At 41.3% G+C, this 20538-nt stretch overlaps 1 protein-coding gene across 3 annotated transcripts in view; it reads left to right on the top strand.

The window, feature by feature from the left end:
* The window catches only part of SLC43A1 (solute carrier family 43 member 1), a 34848-nt gene that overhangs the window by 10670 nt on the left and 3640 nt on the right, over positions 1-20538 (top strand). For all 3 annotated transcript variants that reach the window (XM_087881596.1, XM_034420336.3, XM_034420337.3), the window contains 12 exons: positions 718-898; positions 1335-1390; positions 1902-1978; positions 12417-12509; positions 13172-13305; positions 14846-15027; positions 16910-17056; positions 17225-17260; positions 17845-17983; positions 18107-18248; positions 18426-18499; positions 19203-19326. In XM_087881596.1, the coding sequence (XP_087737722.1) occupies positions 718-898; positions 1335-1390; positions 1902-1978; positions 12417-12509; positions 13172-13305; positions 14846-15027; positions 16910-17056; positions 17225-17260; positions 17845-17983; positions 18107-18248; positions 18426-18499; positions 19203-19326 (1385 nt within the window). The remainder of the gene's footprint in view (positions 1-717; positions 899-1334; positions 1391-1901; positions 1979-12416; positions 12510-13171; positions 13306-14845; positions 15028-16909; positions 17057-17224; positions 17261-17844; positions 17984-18106; positions 18249-18425; positions 18500-19202; positions 19327-20538) is intronic.

Genomic DNA, 20538 nt, shown 5'->3' on the forward strand with positions numbered 1-20538 from the left:
AGATCACGGCCTGTCTCCTAAATCTTTGACAAGCAACAGATTACTGTCTGACTTTATTAAAATTTTAGAAAGAGCTGCTCTCACTATAAATGATGGCCAAATCCATTACTATCCCACATTCTCTTTAACTTAGAATCACTCCCTGCCTTTCTTGGCTGGCTATTCTACTAGCAAAGCAATCCCTTTACGTTCAGAATGGGCCCACAGCAATCAACTGGAACACTCAGAATGTGATTCAGATCCTGTTCCTTCCCAGGTCATTTTGCTCCTCTTTTTGCTTTCTCTGCTGTGCATGAGAACGTTGTGATTAATCAACAATGTTGAACCAACAATCAAGAAATAATACCCCAATCAAGGAACTACCAACTCAGAAAAACAAGCTAATAATAAACAGCCAAGTCAAGGAGCCACCAACTCCTACAAACATTGACAGGGCAAGCCACTAGTATATAAAATGAGAGCAAACCCCATTCCCTTCTACCACTGATGATGTTACCTAGTTTGGTAATGCAGTGTCTGAAGAAAACAACCAAGCTCAGAGAGCATCAAAGACCTCCCCAATTTTGTGTTTTCTTCAATGCAGCAAGAAGGAAGATGTGCAACAGGGCTTGATTGTGCTTCTTTAGGAACAAAAAACAATCATGCCCTTGGGTAGAATAGATGTAAAAATGGGATTTGAAATCAATGTCCTAATCTATTTTGCCATTTTCTCTTTAGAGAAGAATAACACCAATGTTTCACCTGTGGCTAATGTAACCCATCCCTTCAGTTGTGTGGAACAGGAAGAAATGCTTACTCTGGGTTTCACCATTGGCTCCTTTCTCTTGAGTGCGGCTACTTTGCCTCTTGGCATCCTGATGGACCGACTTGGACCCAGGCCTCTTCGCCTAGTTGGCAGGTGAGAAGAACAAGGTCTCTGGGGCAAATGGCACGGTGGCCTATTGAAGAAAATACCTGAAAGAAAGGGAAAAAAAGTGCCTGGAGGTTACTAGGTCCCAAATTCTCATTTCAGTGGAAATGAATAAATATTAGAAAGTTGTATTTGTAGATTAGAAACCGCACTGGAACGGGGAGAACTAACAATAGATTGCAGCTTTTAGGGTGGAAAGTGTCATTTTTGAAATAATTGGGGGATAATTTTCAATAATTTTTGGTGTCCCTTTGAGGCAGAATTTCCATACCTGGAGCTTTTCAGTTGTGTTGCACTCACAATATGGCCACTAGAATTCTGGGAGTTGTCATCTATACATCAAGCGGGCACAGGTTGAGGAAAGCTGCTTTGAGGACATAACTTAGCTCAGCAATGATTTGATATATCTATTATTTCTTTATAGTGCCAGCTTTGCTCTCTCCTGTGCTCTCATGGCTCTGGCTGCCCACAACCCGTTAGGTGAGAAGAACTTTTGTGTTAATTGAATTAGTAACTTTTAATTACTTGCAAATGGGAGAGTCTTCTCTCTTCTCTGATTTCTCTCCCCTGACTTTCTCCTGGTTCTGTCATCCAACTCAGCAGCCCGCTCATTTTGGTTTCCTGCCTTTGTGGCCCCACATGTGCACTACGAGTAATCCAATTCATAGAGAAATGGTCCTGGGAGGGTAATGGCTACATCCTCCTTAATGGCTCTAGATATATTAAAAAGACAGGTTCTCAAATTGGCAGTCTTAAATCCCTTCAACTATCTCCACTCTTCAAATGTGCTAGATTACAGTTTGTGTCTTCCCCAACTGGACATTTGTGGATCTATTCCTTTAAAAAACAACAACACCCTATACCATGTTCTCAAGTCTTTCTGCTATCCCACTCAGTCTTCCATTATATTTCTATTTCCTGTTACAAATCTCCTCCATTCCTTGAGAACACCACCCATCTTCTCATCCCATATTTCTGTTCTCCTTCCCAGTTCTTTCTCCATTGATTTTTCTTGGCCTTTCCTTAAATGGTTTTGGTGGAATCTGCCTGACCTTCACCTCCTTAACTGTAAGTACTGAAATAACCTTTTGCTTGGCCTGTCTAACTAGAATTCTTCCAGCAAGTTCAAAACAGCCTGTTCTGTTCTGTTCTAACTTAAAACCAGAATGGGATTATTCTGGTCTTAAATTATTTTGCCCATCCCTGGATTTTAAGATACAGAGGCCTACTCTGGGTTAGTTTTCAGAGCCTGACTCCTAATTAGTTTGTTCATTTTACTCAGATTCTGTATATTGTTCAACCCGAGAAATTTCTGGCACAATCTGTAATTGAGTGGCTTTGCCAAGACTTTCTACTAAATTTCTACTAAACTGAGACCACAGCTTTCCGTCTGGGCCTGTTTTGATTGGGTGTGTCTGTTTCATTTCATTTCAGACACATTGATTACATACTTATTCTTAACTGAGCCTAGATGTATTCTTGTACTCTTGGCTGAACTGAAGGACACACCAGGAATCTCATGTCTTTTAGAATGTAAAGATTACAGAAAGCATTTACGAAAAAGAGAGAGATTCCTCAGATCACTAAGCTTACAGCAGGTTTATAAATTAGATCCAGTTCTTTTGTAGTGCAGTCATAGGTTAGAAGGTAGTTCTTCCTGAATTCCCACTGTTTTACATAAAAAGTGAAAGGTCACTGCCCCAACCTCTTTTTTCGTGGCTTGTAGAGCTCTTTCTGACTGTGACTGCAGGAATAGGATAGTAAAGAACTATTTGGTGGCTGGGGAAAGGGGCAAGGGCCATAGTGGGTGGTGATGGTTTATTATAGCAGCCCCAAAAGACTCTGGATTCAGTACATAATTTAAAATATATTGCGAGTTAATTCAACTCACTGTCACTGTCAGGAGGAGTTCAATCCTCACTGGCTCATAGTTGACTCAGCCTTCCATCCTTCCGAGATTGGTAAAATGAGGACCCAGATTGTTGGGAGAAATATACTGACTCTGTAAACCACTTAGAGAAGGCTGTAAAGTGTTATAAGTGGTATTTCAGCACAGTATAAAGAATCATAATAATAAAATACAAACAAACACATGGGTGTGTGTGATGGGGATTCCACTAACACATAAACCCTGGACCTAGGAACAGGTGGATCTGAAAAGATTTTCCCCAAAAACTGGAGAGAGGGAAGCTTGTGTGTCTTAGAGATGTGGCTTTCCAGAAGATAGGAGCTATGACATAGAAGGTGTGCTTCCTCAGTCCCATATGTGTTTAATTGACACAATCTGGACTGGCCCCACTCCACCCGAACGTATCAGGTGGGCAGAATTATTGAAGTCAACTAGTTCCACAGATGTGGCAATTCAAACAGGGCGGCTACTTTGTGGACTTGGGCTGAGATATTCTGTCTTGAGTGGGTTGTGAGAGAAGGTTGGCTTATTTTTGTTTCTAAAACATCATTAAGCTTATTTGAGGTTTACAATGCACATCTGTATGGTCCTCTTCTCAAAACAATGGGAATCCAAAGTTCAGTATTGTAGCCAGAAGAGACATAAGCAAGTTCAAGGTTGCAAAGAAGGTCCATTGCTTTTTCTAGTAAAATGTCACCTCTTTGTTGAGGGGGTGTATTCTAAAAAGAACAGATTTGGCACTTGGTAACACCACTATGACGCGACAGTGGCTTTAAGTGCCTGTCTGCAGAAAGGAGGAGACTGTGTGAAGGTCTCTACCACTGCCACAGCTCTGCTGGGAATTGCTGCATCTGTAATTTGATCCACCGGCTGATTGCTTGCTTGCTTGAGTTTATTATCCATGGAAGCAGTTCTAGACAGCATACCAATAGAAGAAACAATTTAAAACAGGTTTAACATGCATAGCAGAAAAGAACACCAATTACTCACATTGGGGAAACAGCAGTGTAAAGCCAGGTTCCCCAGGTGAGGTCATTAATTGCGCTGTCCCAGAACCTATTGAAGAAAACCAAGGTATCAAGGCTTTCCTAACAGGTGGGGTGGATGGTGCTCCAGAGAGCAAGAACAGCCTCAAGAGAAAGCACATCTGTGAGCTCCAGTCCAGCATGGTGGCATTTCCTCAGCGATAGGCTCTGGAGCATATCAATCTTGTTGGAGCTTTATATTTGCATGATTTTCTATTCATGGCTTTTAGGACTGATTAAATAGCCACTGTAGTTTGCTTGTACAACAGTGAATGTCCTTGTGCTTCAAATCTAATTGCTTGGACCAAAGAAGTTCCAAGAAGCATGGATCCATAATTTTTGCAATGCCTCCTGCGCCATCTGGCACCTAGAGGATGCTAGAGCCACCATGAGCTCTAATTAGTTATGATTAAGATACTCAGACTTTCCACGTAAAAGCCTGGATGCTTCTGGGCCACTGGAAGGATATATGCAATTCTAAATTCTACATGCCTTTTAGTTGTGGTGGGGAAGGGGAGAAAAACACGAGGTGCCAAAGATAAATCTCTGTCTCAGCACAATTTTGAAAAGCATACTGCTGTTCTTCCTCATTGGCAGTTTTAAAAAAACTTTCTTGACAATTTGTGCTTCAGATCTGTTTTTGCACCATGTACATTCAAGATAATATTTTTATAGTGATTTTATGCATGCCTATCAGAATTGAAATTGTACTGTGAAATCTATTTATTTTATTGTTTATTTATTGGTTCGATTTATATGCCACCCTTCTCCAGAGACTCAGGGCGGCTTACAATGCGTTAAGTAATAGCCTTCAGACTTTTGTATATAACTGCTTAGTAGGGCTTTCGTCCCCCCCCCAAGCAGTGTTCTTTTTTATACAAAGTCAGCTTATTGCCCCCACAATCCGGGTCCTCATTTTACCTGCCCCAAAAGGATGGAAGGCTGAGTCAACCTTGAGCCTGGTGAGATTTGAACTTGCAGTAATTGCAGGCAGCTGGCAGCTAAGTGCTACTTAACAGCACTTTAGTCTGCTGCGCCACCAAGGCTCCTTTGAGACTGTTGAGACTGCACCTGTTGCAGGTAGACACCTTCAGTAGCAGAATAGAGAAGTATGAGAGGGGTTTGTTAACTCACCCTTAGTGCCCCTGGAAGTCTGCCTAGAAGTCCATCCAGATGTTCCTTAGAAAGAGACCCTGGGTTATAAGGGAAAGATGATATCCGAGGGGAAAAAAAAGATTTTCCTTCTACTGCTGTTAGTTTGCTGGTGCAAAACCCCATTCTTTGGGATTCCTTCAAATCAATTTGCATAACTTCTGTTTAATACCCAAGAGCATCTTTCGGCATCTGTGCTTCAAGTTTGAGTGGTTTTTGTTTTTGTTTTCACAATGGTAATTAAAGCTTTGCAGTTTGGGCTCAGAGGGATTGCTCGTGTGGCACCTGTTTGTATGTCCCTGCCTGCATGCCTTTAAACAGCCCCCTAAACCTCGGTAAAATGCAGCTTCTTTAAAGCATTACAGAAGATGCTACACAAATGCTTCACATTCATCAAAATTTAAATTTTAAAGCTGGAATTTAAAAAAAAAATCCACACAGCAATAATGGCAACACTGCACAGAAAACTCTGTTTCTCTGGTTTTTATGAGACAGCTGGCCAACAAATATGATATGAATATCGGATGATGTGGATTATGATAACATACCTTGACAGGAACTGATGAAGATTGTTATCTGCCTGAAAAATCATGGGGATCACTTGCTTGATTCCAGACTTTATTCGATGAATTATATTCATCGAGTAGTTTGTGGACATAGATATGAGCATCTCTTTACAAAAACATAATGATCTGTGAGAATATGTGCTCTGACTTAGTGATTTTATAGCCGCACCATAAAGTTGCATCCCTGCTCATAAGGGCATCCTGAGCAGGTGGGGTATGATCTCTGAATTGACAGTGACTTATCTCTTTAAAAATATATATATTTAGAAAGGTCTGTGCAAGACACATAATTGTAACGTAATCATATATGTGTGACTAGTCTTTTGAACATGGTTTTCAAGGAGGCATTGTTTTTACAGCAGGCCTTGAACCAGTCTCTGGAAAGATGCTGAGTTTTCTCCACAGGCTTGTTTCTTTAGCTATTCTTATGCCGTTGACCTATTTGCCCATCACAGCTCTTCTATTATTGTTGTCCTAATGGCTGCTCAAAAGTATGAAGCTCATAGAATTTCCCTGAAAATTTGCTTGTCTTTCTCTTTCTCTCAGTGTTCTTTAATATGGTAAAAAAAAAAAAAGCCAAAAATAATTTTAATAGTGATCATCTAAACATTAAACATTCTCTGCATTAAGCAATGAGCAGCAGATGCTGAACATTTTTTTTCCAAATGAAAGAAGTGCCAGTGATTTAAATGGGGCATACTCCCTTGTAAGTTTGAAACTGGCTTCTATTAAGCTGCTCTCGGAACCAATCCAACTGCAAATAAATAGTAAAGATCATAGATTGCCCATGGCCGACAGGTTACATATGGCTCTCTGATTCACTTTTTTTGCTCCCAAATTGTATTGGCCAAGTTCAGTGACACAATCATAGCTTTTTAGTAACAGAGTTCTCTGATCATTTTGTCCATAATGAGGGACAAAACTGATGTAATAAGCTTCCATGACAATTAAAGTAATTATTTCTTCCTTAACTTTTCTTCCCCCCCACACACAAAAAACAAACAACCCCAGACCCTTGGTGAGAAAAATCACATTACCAGCCATGATACCTGTGGTTGTCAAAAGATGAAAAAAAAATAATTAAACAACTCTAAAGTCTGGCCCTGCTTTAAAACTATTGCTCACCCCAACAATAGACAATTTACAAAATATCCATGGCTTTTCTTGGCACAGGAGTTTGCTTTTGTAGCATAGAGAATAAATATAGCATTGCTTTGGAGCCAGATTCTCAAGCATAACAACTAGGGAGTAGAATAAAATCTTTGTGCCCCTTTGAAAGGCTGAGTGTTTTTTCAGACAAAGCGGGAAAAATACATTCGTGCACAAAGAAAACATATATTTGGAATATTAGTATATCTAATCAATTAGATAAGGTAGTAAGTCTTATCTATATACTACTAAAACTCTTATTGTCATGACTTTTAATTGGGTGAAACAGTGCAGGTAACAATTTTTAAACAGATGCCTCAAATGGGTTAATTTACAGCAGGCGTGCAAAACCCAGGACCCATGACTTTTGAAGGAATGAAATTGGGAAGGTTGCGGTTGCTTCAGGCTGATCCCGTGGTTGGGCTGCTACTTTAGTCATGTGATATTCATTTGGAATATTCTATAACAGTTTCCCAGCCATTCACATAATCCCTTGCTTCCACTCTCCCAGCAGCAGCCATTTCCCTGCCTGCTGGGGAGGAAGGAAGGAAGGAAGCCCTCACACACACATCCTATTCAGTCCATGCCAGTGGTGAAATTCATTTTTTTTTACTACCGGTTCTGTGGGTGTGGCTTGGTAGGCGTGGTGTGGATTGGTGGGTGTGGCTTGGTGGGCATGAAAGGGGAAGGATACTGCAACATCTCCATTTCCACCCCACTCCAGGGGAAGGATACTGCAAAATCTCCATTCCCACCCCACTCTGGGACCAGCCAGAGGTGGTATTTGCCGGTTCTCCAAACTACTCAAAATTTCCACCACCGGTTCTCCAGAACCTGTCAAAACCTGCTGGATTTCACCCCTGGTCCATGCCAATCCTCCCATGAGTCTGTGCCATCCCCTGAGTGCCTTCCATGATTTGCACCACCTCCTTTGAGTGTCTTCCCCACCACACTATACATGTTGTGCACTCCGATGACAGGGAAGGAAGGAAGGAAGGAAGGGATGGAGAAAGGAGGGAAGGAGGGAATGTCTAGTATTTCCTAACATGCTGGATTTCTCTCTTTCTGTTCTGACCATTATCTACTTATGTGATCCTCTATCAACATTTTTTCCTTTATTTGCTAGAAGTAAATCCACAGCAAAACAAAATGTTATAGGATAAAAGCATTAAAATCTGAATATTATCCTTTTGAATTACAGTTAACACCCACGTGCCTATGAGATTTTTTAATGTTAAATCTCTCAGCCCTACTGTCTCTCATTAGCATTTCTCTGTGCTCATATAATTTAAGTAATTTACAGAGATAAGTGAATTTAAATATCTGTAGTTGTAAAATTTAGCAATTTTAACCCTTGTATAACAAATGGTAGAATGCAAACATACAGATTTAAACATTTTGCTCTCTGTGTGTGTTACGTGTGTTTCTAAATCTTCCTTGTTGGGCTGTGTGTATATGTGGTATAAGCTGTATGGGTTGTGTGGTGTATGTCACTCTGGTAGAGTATCATGAGCTCTTCTCCTGCATGAGATTCCTTGAATGCCATGTTTTATGAGACAATACTGTGAAATTTGGGTGACCAAAGATACCTGTGCCTTTAAGAGACATACCAAAGAGAGATTAGTGCAGAGGTCTTCAAACTTGGCAGCTTTAAGATTTGTGGAAGTATATAAGGGTGATTCTTTCTAACTAAAGCCAAAATAAACTGCACACCTACAAGCACAAGAGAATAATGTTCCCTGTTCAGTATGCTGCTTCTTTGCAAAGCTTCATAGATAGATGATGTATAGCATAGCTATGCTGGCTGGAGAATTCTGGGAGTTGAAGTCCACAAGTCTTAAAGCTGCCAAGTTTGAAGACCTCTGGATTAGTGGCTAGGGCTCAAAGGTCTGTATCTGTTGGAATTTCCTGCTGTTCACCATTTATAAAGGCACAGGGTGGCTCTGGTCACTTCAGGCTCTGCAAAGCCCATGTTGAAAGAGTAAGGATTATGACCTTGGCAGGAACTTCTCTCTCCCTGTTTGCTTATCAAGGTGACCTGACCAACAGCTCTTCCAAGCCCTCTGCTCTATCCCATTGCAAAATGTGTAAGAAAGACATTGCTATCTCAAAACATACAAGGATTATACCTGCTTCACTAGGAGATCAATGCATCTTTTGGAATAGGCAGAAAAACACTCGCAGGGCACAGATGGGGAGTATCAGCCAATGAGCAGGCAGAATAAAGTGCCACACCTTTCCCTTTGCCTTGGATAGAGGCATATGTTAGGGAACTGGAGAAGGAGCCGTTCTCTGCTTCATTGTTTACCCAAATCCAATGTTAGGTTTGGCACCATGCCTTCCTTAGAGCTGTTCTAGAGGAAAAGAAATGAGCTTAAACCAGGGGTGAAATACTCCCGGTTCGGACCCGATAGCCCGATCCGGTAGCGATGGAGGTGGGTGGTTTGGAGAACCAGTAGCAAAAATCCCTGTCCCCCCATTGCCCAGCTGAGCTGCGTAATCATCAGAAGCTTTTTTTTTTAAAGCATTTTTTCTACAACCTCGTTGGCCGAAAAAATGCTTTTAAAAGTAAAAAAAAAAAAAAAAGAGCCTCTGATGATCGCGCAGCTCAGCTGGGATCATCAGAGGCTTTTAAAAGCATTTTTTCTACAACCTCTTCGGCCGAGGAGGTTATAGAAAAAATGTTTTTAAAGGGAAAAAAAGCCTCTGCTGATCAGGCAAGTCAGCTGGGATCGTCAGAGGCTTTAAAAGCATTTTTTTTACAACCTCTTTGGCCAAAGAGGTTGTAGAAAAAATGGTTTTAAAAGTAAAAAAAAAAAAAAAAGTTGGCCACGCCCACTCCACCACCAAGCCATGCCCACAGAACTGGTAGTAACAAATTTTACATTTCACCGCTGCTTAAAACTGATAGTACAGGTAGTCCTTGACTCGCAACCATTTGTCTTTGAAGTGGCCCTTCAAACTTACAGCAGCATTGAAAAAAGTGACTTATGACCCTTTTTCACACTTACGACCATTGCAGCATCCCCATGGTCACGAGGTCAAAATTTGGGCACCTGGCAATTGGTTCATATTTATGAGGGTTGCAGTGTCCCGGGATCCTGTGATCAGGTTTTGTGACCTTCTGACAAGCAAAGTCAATGGGGAAGCCAAATACACTTAATAACTGTGCTGAACAGTTGGAAACTGCAGGGATTCACTTAACAAATGTGGCAAGAAAAGTAAAATGGGGACACTTAGCTGTCTCATTTAGCAATGGAAAATTTGGGCTCCATTATGATTATAAATTGAGGACTACCTGTTAATATCACCCCTGCATAATCCAACAGCCTCTCAATCCGAGTGATAGTTTAGGGCTTAATTTTGAAGACTCCTGGGATGCTTTAATGTTCATCCCTGGATTTCCTGGCCTGTGCTGGACTTCAGGGATTGGGGTTTGTTTTTTGTATTTCAACTGGGCAGAAGGATGGTGACACCTCCTTTACATCTGCTCTCTTGCCTTACATCTGCTTATTGAGACTCTTCTTCTCTGCAGAAGTGGCTAACCTGTTAGAGTGGTCTGCCCCACCCCTCCCCCACTTTCCAGGAGGTTGATTTTTCGACTAGTGCAGTTCATGTTTCTGTTGATGGTTTGGCCTCCTCTGGAATATAGAGATTGATTATTACCCCTTGAACATTTTCTCCCATGTCATACAGCCTGTACAATCCCTTGATACACATGAGGGCAAGTCAGGAGATGACTAATACACAAGTAGAGATAAAAGCCCATCCTGAATCTGATTAAACATAAGAGCTCATTATCAAACGTACTTTGTGGTGGTGATGGAAGCAGAAAGCAGTTTCTCTTCCGCCATTGCATCTCTTCCCAGTGTCATCCAGCACAGTTTTTCTGAATAGGTGAGAGTTGTTTGGGATCCAGCTGAATGCAGATCATAATCCTCGATGACTAGCTGTGTCACGTTAACTATTGATCACAATCATAATTTAGACTCTGCAGCTTCAGACCAATTTCTAGATGTTTTCAGGGCTCGGTTTTCATTAGATTTCTTTGGATATTTTATTTTTAGGGCCTTCTAACACTGTTTGAGTGTTTGAGCTAGCCCTACATCTGTTTGCCTGTTATCCTTTATGGCTTATTGTATTCGGCAAGAATGACATGCTCAGCTTGGTCTGGAAGTTATAAATCCTGCTTACATAAGTGATCCTAATCTCATTAAAGGAAGGTGTAGTGAGCCCATTTCTGGGAATAATATCAATGACTAGAAGATCTAAATAATTTTTAGGCCAGTGGCCAGCATTCCCTTCCTGAACAAGGATAATAGCTGATCAGTTGGAGATGCTGATGGATGAATTTACTAGATCCACTTCAATAAGGTTTAGGGGTTTTGACATGGAAACTGCCTTGATAATCTTTGCCTGGAGAAGATGGAGGAGTGAAACTTCATTGATTCCCCAGCTTCTTTCAGCAGCTGACTATCACCCATGGAATCTTTCTGGAGACAACTAAACAGCTTAACTGTAGAAGGTAGAATAGCCTTGATGTGGTTCTCCTCATTTTGGATGGATGGATGGCTGCAAAAGATGATAATGGAGGACTTCTGACTGACCTTTGTGGGGCTTCACAGGTTCCAGTGTATCCTCCATGTTGGTCAATACCTACATGGAACCAGGAACTTCATTTGGTAATGGACTGGATGACCAAGAGCAACAGATTGAAGCTCCATTCAGAAACGACAGCATGCTGTTAGTGACGTTTGTGCCCAGAGTCTGTTCTGAATGGTCTTTTCATGTGCCTTAAAGGATCAGGTTCATAGCAAAAGGCTATTTGCAGATCCATAAATGAATGTAGAGGCCCAGGTAGCCTTTATGGCATGGAGTTCCTTTATTAGTTTAGGCTGATATGGTACTGTAGCTACGGCCCTAACTGGATAGACGTACAGTAGCTTCAAAACAATATTTCTACATATTTCTTGTTGTAATGGGATGTATGTGAGGCTACCCTGAGACAGCTCAGCAGCTTCACTTAGCACAGAACTCTGGTAGCAAGAGTATTGAAAAGAATTGGTCAATGTGAATACATCATGCCAGTTCTTTATGATCTCCATGGTCATGCAGTTTATTTCCACTTCAAGATGCTAATTTTAGTCTTTAGTGCCAGGCAAATATATTTTTGTTTTCCCCAGTCCTTTAATTATAATGTTGCTGTGATTTTTAGATCTTCTATTGCTACCTTTCTTACAATTTTGTTATAGAGTCTGAAAAGTACCTATAACATTTTAATGTACAATATGCTTTAAACAACATGTTATTGTTTTAATTCCTGGTTTTTATGCTTTGAGATTTTTAAGGAAGTAGTATATAATTTTAAAATAAACATTATATTAGTTAATGCTACTATTCTAGGCCACTTAGTTCATTGGGTCTTGGCTTCTGAGTACACAAGTGAAGCTTTGGACTGTAAATTGTTAGGAAGTGATAATACATGTAGTTTGAATATGTATCTTTGATGGAAAATTAGAATTTAGAAGAAGTGGGAATGATTTAGAAGAGAATATGGAAAATAAAGAAGGATCCAGCTTTTTGGGTTAGGGTTAGGGTTATAGTCTACAGAAAATAAAAGACTCCAAATAAAAGAGAATAATTTGAAAGGTCCAGACTAGGGGATATATTTCTGTTTATTGTTGCTTCTTTTTGTATCTCTTTAGCTGCCCAACATGTTTGGAAACTTGCGTTCTACTTTCATGGCACTCTTGATTGGCTCTTATGCTTCTTCTGCTGTTACTTTTCCTGGAGTTAAGGTATGTAGTAGAACAGGATGATGCAGCAAAGAATGTCCTAATCCCAAATTCCTGATCTGGAGAGTCAAAGGCAGCTGTGGGTTGTATATCTGCATGTTTCTTTCTTGGCTGATGAGACATTCAATAGGCTGAGAGAGACACTTGAGGAATTCAGATGTGTGGTCTACCAGCAAAAGTTCTACCACTGGGAAGAGGAAGGGAGAGTAAAAGCAGGCCTGATTGACAACTCATCAGTCCTTCCAAAGGTGCTTTTCAAAAGGCAACTGGACTTCCTTGTTTTTTTTTCCCTTGAAAACATTTTGTTTCTTATCCAAGAAGCTTCTTCAGTTCTGAGGGTGAGAAGCAAAATGTTTTCAAGAGAAAAACCAAGAATGTCAAATTGTCTTTGGAAAAACACCTTTGGAACAACCATAACCTGGATGATTTTGAGAATCTCCATAGACAACATCTGTCATTGCTTCCCAAGCTTAGGTGAAGAGATGGATTCACATTTTCAACTGTGTGCACAGAATCCACAGGAATTGCTTTCTGTTTGGATATTAGAGAATTCATCAGCCTCTTCTATGACTACTTACTGGAATGTCCAAAGCCATCCCATCCTTTTTCTGTGGCTTTTCTACCATTTCTCACATTTATTTTGCCTCTTGTCCTATTGCTATTAGCTGATCTATGATGCAGGAGTTTCCTTCATCGTTATCATGCTTGTCTGGTCAGGCCTGGCTTGCCTCATCTTCCTCAACTGCATGGTCAACTGGCCTAAGGAGTCCTTCCCAGCTCCAGAAGAGGCCAATTATACGTAAGTAAGAATTGCATGGCAATGTTGCTCTAACCAATCAAAATTATACCTGTTTTCTACAGGTAAACTCATCTGGTAAACAGAGTGCAAGAATGATGATTCCCGAGAATTTATATTGTGGCTCTTCTCCCTCCTTAGTGCGGACACGGCACCAATCTATCCCCATCAGATGTGCTCTATTTATTACCCTTAATTTCTACCTATTTGCCATGTTCATTAGAAATTTTGGGAGTTCAGGAGCACATCAGCTTGTGGACAGTTACAGTACATTACGCTAAATGGAAGTCGGGCTGATTTGCAATTTCTTGCCTATCAGGGTCAGCATTCTCTGCTTTAGTAGCTTAAGTAGTACTATTAAAGAGAGACGTGTCAGTTTCTGTGGAGCTTCCTTCACAGACTTTGTTTCCTTCTGAATTGCTTTGGCTGTCTTCTGATGGCATGCTTTTGCTGCCATGTGCTGGCTTGATTTGAGGAAGTATTGTTCTTCTACCTTTTGCTAAAATTTACATCTTTGTTAAGCATGTATTGCAGAAAACTTGCATGCTACTGGGTTACTTAACTATATTCTAGTTGGTTGGTGATGAACAGAAAGCTTAGCATGCAGGAGAACTTCAGGCTTTCAAAGTGATTCTTACTTCTGTAATATTCCCCTGGGTCAGAAACTCGGGAGAGGGGGGGAGATGAAAAAGATCTGGCACTCTTCCTGAAATAGGCATAGTACACCCCATCCAAACCTTGGCAGGTTCCTAAAGGTGCCAGATGTTGATGCCAGCCTTGGCTCAGCTTTTCCTTTCAACCCCAAGGCATTTCTCTCAAGAGTTTGAAGAGAGGCTTGTTTTCCCTTGGAATAGTCCACAAGTCTTGACGCTCTCCCTAATGCACCGCTTGTATTTGGCTTGGGTCCCATCAGGCTCTTCTGGTACATGTTCTATTGTACTTCAGGCTCTCTTGTCCTTTCTTCACCTCTGTTTTCTGCCAAGTAGCAGAAATTAAGGAGGGAAAACCCTTTCTTTATCAGCTGCAGTGGAGAAAGTCTAGGCTTAGTTTTAGCTAATATGAGGTGACATTGCCAGGATCACTTCTGACCACAGCCATACATTATCTACAGACCACGATCTGCATAATTGTAGTTTATTAAACAAGAAGCGTTTTATGCAATTAAGACAAAATTCATTTACTATACTTTTTAACTACAGTGGTCCTATGTCCTTAATTATAAATGACAATCCTTTATTTCAGAAATGTTTTAGATTTATTTAATTTATTTATGTTCTCGGTTTTGTTCTTAAATTTTCCTTTGTAAAGCAAAATTATAAACTTAAGCATTTTTAAAATCCCTACAGACCTCTTTCAGATTTGCTCCCTTTTCATGTTTGTCCTCTATTTTTCTCAATAAAAGATGGTCACTATAACTCATGAAGGCTGGGTTCACTTGAGAGACTACCAAAAGCCAAAGAGTCTGTGTAAGGGCTTTGTTCGGTGTGTGAGCCCAATTCTATCTCTCTTTCTCCTCTTCCTCGATCCTTTATCCCTGAAACAGGAAGAAGATCAAACTGAGCAGCCTAGCTCTAGATCACAAGGTGACCGGTGACCGATTCTACATGCATGTGACGGCTGTGGGGCAGCGGCTAAGCCAGAGGGAGCCACAGCTGAAGGGGGGCAAAGAGGCACTCTACCCATCAGTGCAGGACCTCTGCCAAGGACCCACCAAATCTGCCCAGCGTGAGTGCTCCTCTTGCTTCGCCATCCCTCAGTTCAGTGAGAGAAGCTGGACGGGGAGAGGATGTGGGCAAGGGGCCTTTTTCACAAAGCTTGCAGTTTGATTTGTCATGTGCCCGATGTGCAAGGCTGCAGGGGGTTTTGGGGCTGGTACCAGCCTTCCTAAGAAGTGGGAACTTCTATAGTTTGTAGATTTGGCACTAAGATGTATCTTCCCTCCCAGCTGTTCCTTCCCTCTCCAACTTTGGGCTTGTTGCATCAGGGGGAGTTGTTAGCTGTGGCTGCCACAGCTGAGGACAGACCCTGGCATCTGGCTCCATCTGTTGGCAGGAGATGGCCCCAGCATTTTTGTTTGATGGCTTTAGTCCTAATTTTGGAGGGAAACACCTCCTCCTAGGCAGCGGTGAGTGGAAAAAAAACCAAAACAAAATTCAGGATAGAAATAGGAATGATGGGGATCACCAGTCCAACTACTGTTCTTTGGACTATACAGAAAAGCAAACAAGCAAACCAACAACAACAACAAAAATTTGTTTATAAAAATTTAATAAATATAATAAATAAATTTAACAAACAAACAAACAAACAAATAAATAAAGCGGTGTCGTAGTTGAATTAACTCTGCATTGTTCTCTTACTGGAACACAGTCTTTTCTCTCTAGGTTTCTAGCAATCCTATAGCAGTATAGGTTAGAACACAGGTGTGAAACTTGCAGCGTCACGTTGCCATCACATGACGTTTGGGGCCTTTTTCCCATTCGCAGAGCTGGGGTGGATGTGGCCTGCACATGACACATCTGGCCCACGGGCCACCAGTTTGACACCCTGAGTTAGAACATCAGCCAGGGAAATAGTGAAATTTGTAAACAAATAAGTAATGTGGCCAGTACCTTTATGGACCTTGAATTCAATCCAGGTTTACAAATAACAGAAAACATTTATTTAATTGATTAAGATACAAATACTGTTAAACAAAAATCCTCTCTCCTTGTAGGTAGTCCTCGCTTAATAACCACAGTTGGGACTGGCAACTTCTTCTCTAAACAACACAATCATTAAGCAAATCATCATGTGATCCCAACTACAATTGTACTGCTGGCTTCTCCATTGACTGTGCTTATCAGAAGCTGGTTGTGAAGTGTGCTGATGGTGATCATGTGACCATGGGATATTCCATTGGTTGCAAATGCCCTCTGGTTATGAAGTACCCCATGTTGCAGCGTCCCTATGATCACGTTAATCACGTGATCACAGGGACGCTGCAGTTGTCACAGGTGCAAAGACTAATCGAAAAGTAATATTTTCTGTGCCATTATGACTTGAATGGTTACTAAACGGGAGTTGTTCAGTGAGAACCCCCCTGCCTTAAGCATCACTGCCTTTCTGTTAAAGCCTCCTGAAGTACTGCATAGTCTGTCCAGCTGAAATCACCAGATCTCTTCCTAAGAGATCATAATCTCTGACTCTGAGGTGAATCTTTATTACCGACCTTGTTGAAAAGCAGAGTGCTAAGAAAGGATTGTTTAGACCAGGGATCTCCAACCTTGGCAACTTTAAGCTTGGCGGACTTCAACTCCCAGAATTCCTCAGCCAGCTTTGCTGGGGAATGAGGAATTCTGGGAGTTGAAGTCTGCCAGGCTTAAAGTTGCCAAGGTTGGAAAGCCCTGGTTTAGACCATTCTTTCTGGATCTGATGCCAGACAGATTGGCTGGGACAGCTTACTTTTTCTAGGAGGCCATAGTCATAAAGCACCTTATGGAGAATCCAGTCTTGTTTGAGACACAATCCAATTCCTTCCTAGTAAGTAAAGCGTAAATGGAAAGGATATTGATTTGTTTGTCCGAAAATCATTCTAATCACCGCAATGTATTCCTTCTGGGTGTAGGCTCCATCCCCTTCTGCCACAGTGTCTGTTCTCCCATCTTTCTGTGGAGCCTCATCATAATGGGAATCACCCAATTGCGAATCATCTTCTATATGGCAGCCATGAACAAGATGCTGGAGTTCCAAGTGACGGGTGGCGTGGACCTGGGTGAGCTCAATGGGAAAGGGTGTCTGGAAGCAATGCAGGAGAAAAGGGAAGCAATGGGAGGAAGGACATTTCTTCCTGCTTAGTGAACTTCTAGTTGAAAGTTCTATCCTGAAAAGAAAATCTGGTTAATCTGATGTGGGCTTTTTCTTTCTTTCCTTTTTATTCCAGTGCCAAAAGAATTGGAGGATAAAGCCGAGAAAACAGGCAGGAGCCTTAATTGCCTGGGGCTAAAATAGGTCTCACAAAGTATATGTGTAATGTAATCTGATAAAGGACTTCTACATTCAGTTCTCTGTCTAAGCTTTAAGGTGAAATCTTCCATTTCCTAGGAAGCAAACCTTTCAAATATTTCCCATGTACTTCAAAAAATTCTAGCCATGGCTGTGAGCTCAAGCACTGCCAAACACCTGCCCCCTTTGTGTTCTCTGATTACTGGGTATATGTAAGGGGATGATTTTTCACATTAGTGAAATCAAAGTGCTGAAAGAACCATCATTACAACTGTGAATGTTAACAGGAGCTTCCTGTAATGGAATGGGAAGTGCAAGACATAAAATCATGATCAGCAGGTTGATCCAGAGAATTTCTGCTGTTCTGAAAGAAGTTTTCATTTCTGTTATGATGTGATTTTATACTTCTATCCCATCCCCCCTGCCCTCCCCCCCCCGAACTTAGAATAATATGCCTTAGGGCTCCAAAATGATTTATTTGGGTTAGAGAAGGAACATTTCTCTTGGTTCTTCGGATTATATTCTCATTTCCTCTCTCCTTTCTTTTTTGTTGGACAGTCAGTTTCTACTCTTCCATCTTTGGTGTCATGCAATTGTTATGTCTTCTCACTTGTCCCTTCATTGGCTATGTGATGGACTGGCACATAAAGGATTGTGTGGATGCACCAGGAAATATAAACCGTGCTGGATCTATCAAGTGAGACTTCTGATAATTTCCAAATGTCAAAACAGCAACTGTAGAAGGCAACCCATGCTTGAGGGTAGATATACTGGGGCGCTTAACAGAAGGACCAGTGATAACTTTCCTTTATCTTCCTAGTCCTGAGGTGAAAGGAATTCCACCTAAAGTCCGCTACCTTAAGATCCAGAAGCTCACCAATGCTATCCGAGCTTTTGTCACCACCAACCTTCTGTTGGTTGGATTTGGTGTCACCTGTTTGATCAACAACCTTCCTCTGCAGGTAACTTCTATTGTGTTCTTCATTCCTCTCTGATTTTCCTTGATATTCCCTCCCTTTGATAAAGTTCTTCTGTTGCCTCAGTGCAGTTTCCCTTCCCTCACCAGCTCTTTAACTTGTTTTTCATTTAATGACTCCTGTTGATTTCCTCCTCCTTTCTTTGTGTCTTTTCCCCTACAGTTTGTGACCTTCATTCTTCACACTATGGTGCGCGGCTTTTTCCATTCTGCCTGTGGAAGTCTCTATGCTGCTGTGTAAGTTATGCCACTGGGGTGAATCTTTTGCACTTAAGAATAGGTACAAGGGGATTGGCCTAGTTTGGTGGACTGGTCTGCTACTTGGGTTAAAATGGGGTAGTCCTTCTAGTCTGAACAGTGTAGTCTGTCCAAGAAGAAGAAGCTGTGTGAGATTGGCTTTCTTTTCTTGCTTATTGTCTTCTTTTCCCCAAGGGAACAAACCTAAGAATGGAAGAGGATGAAGTAGAAGACAAGCATCGGTTAAATTTCTTTTCCAATTACTGAGTTCTAAATACCGTTCATGGTTTTTAAACAAGAGTGGCAGTTTATCTTCTTCTTACATTTTCCATTAGCATTTTCTTAGACCTAAATACACGTTTAATCCATTGAGGCTTCTAAATCTTTATAATATTGATAGATTGGACAGCTTTTCAGCAGGGTGGGGAACCTATGGCCTTCTAGAGGTTGTTGAACTATCGTTCCCAGCGTTCTCCGTCATTAGACATATTGACTGGGCTGCAGAGAGTTGCAGTTTAGCAGTTTCTAGAGGACCACAGGCTCCCCAACCCTGAACAATTAATAGATTTCCATTTCTCTAAACAAAATAGAAACTTGTGGTTGTTAAGAATGGATATTTCTGTGTAGATGTTGGGGTAAGGGTTGTCAATAGCCTCTCTGGCTTTTTGAGAGTCATTTTCTTCATATTATGTTTGATCACCAGGTATCCTTCCAATCACTTTGGTACATTGACCGGACTCCAGTCTTTGATCAGTGCCGTATTTGCTCTCCTCCAACAGCCACTTTTCATGACTATGGTGGGGCCATTACACGGGGATCCCTTCTGGGTGAGTTTCAGCTGTTTGAATGAAGATAGGAGTTTCTTGAAGAAGGAACGTGGTGTTTTTTAACATCGTGTGATATCCATTTCATTATTTAGATTTACTAACAAACACTCCAGCAAGCTCAGTGCCAAGCTGATATGCTTCTTCCCATACTAACAATATGTTTGGGTTCTCAGTTTTCTTATTCTGTACTTTGTGTATCAGCGTATCCCTTACCTTGTTTTCCCCAAAGCTGTTGTACTGGAACCCACATACATCCTATGTCTAATTTTCAATTCTCACTCCATATCAGCCACTTTTTAAAAAGGGGTTTTAAAAAGTGCTTTACAGATTTGGAAAAGAGTGATATTGGTGATGTCACATAAGCTCCCAAAAAATTCTTTGACTGGCTTTGTTATCTGACTTTTTCTCTGGGCAGTTGTTGCAGGATAGGAAGAACAATTCATATGAGTATGTAGTGTAATTATCTATTGTAGGTAGATAATTATCTAAAATAAATAAATGTGTGCGATCCCATTTTGAATTAAAGAATATTAGAAAGAATATCAAAATCTGAATCTGACTGAACACTCTTAAGAGTCCTTTATTAGGACTTATTTAGTGGCGATACGGTCGGCAAAATGTTCGCATTTTTCCGCACTTATTGCATCCGCTGATTCTCACCCAGCCACACTGTTTAGGGTAACTCGCTCTCTCCTTAATGTAGGGGGAGCCGAGGAGCCCTTACAGGGTAGAGCTGAGGAATTTGTGCAGTTTCTGTTGGATAAAGTTGCTCAGATTCAGATGGACCTGGACTCTGATTGGGCAATTCCGACCGAGATGACCAGGGCAGGTCTTAGTCATATTGTGTGGGATGAGTTTGAGCCTGTGACTCCTGAGGAAGTGGACAAGGCTGTGGGTGCGATGAGTTCCTTCACTTGTTTGTTGGACCCGTGCCCCTCCTGGCTGGTTTTAGCCAGCAGGGAGATGACACGAGGCTGGCTCCTGACTTTAGTTAATGCTTCCTTAAGGGAGGGGTCTTTTCCACAACCATTAAAGGAAGCGGTCGTAAGGCCCCTCCTCAAGAAGCCTTCCTTGGACCCAGCAGAATTAAAGAACTTTCGTCCAGTCTCCAATTTACCCTTTGTGGGGAAGGTTGTAGAGAAAGTGGTGGCACTTCAGCTCCTATGGACATTGGATGAAACAGATTATCTGGACCCTTTTCAATCTGGCTTC

Source organism: Pantherophis guttatus, chromosome 1 (assembly GCF_059756535.1).
Source record: "Pantherophis guttatus breed Tessera chromosome 1, ASM5975653v1, whole genome shotgun sequence".
NCBI classification, from domain to species: Eukaryota; Metazoa; Chordata; class Lepidosauria; order Squamata; family Colubridae; genus Pantherophis; species Pantherophis guttatus.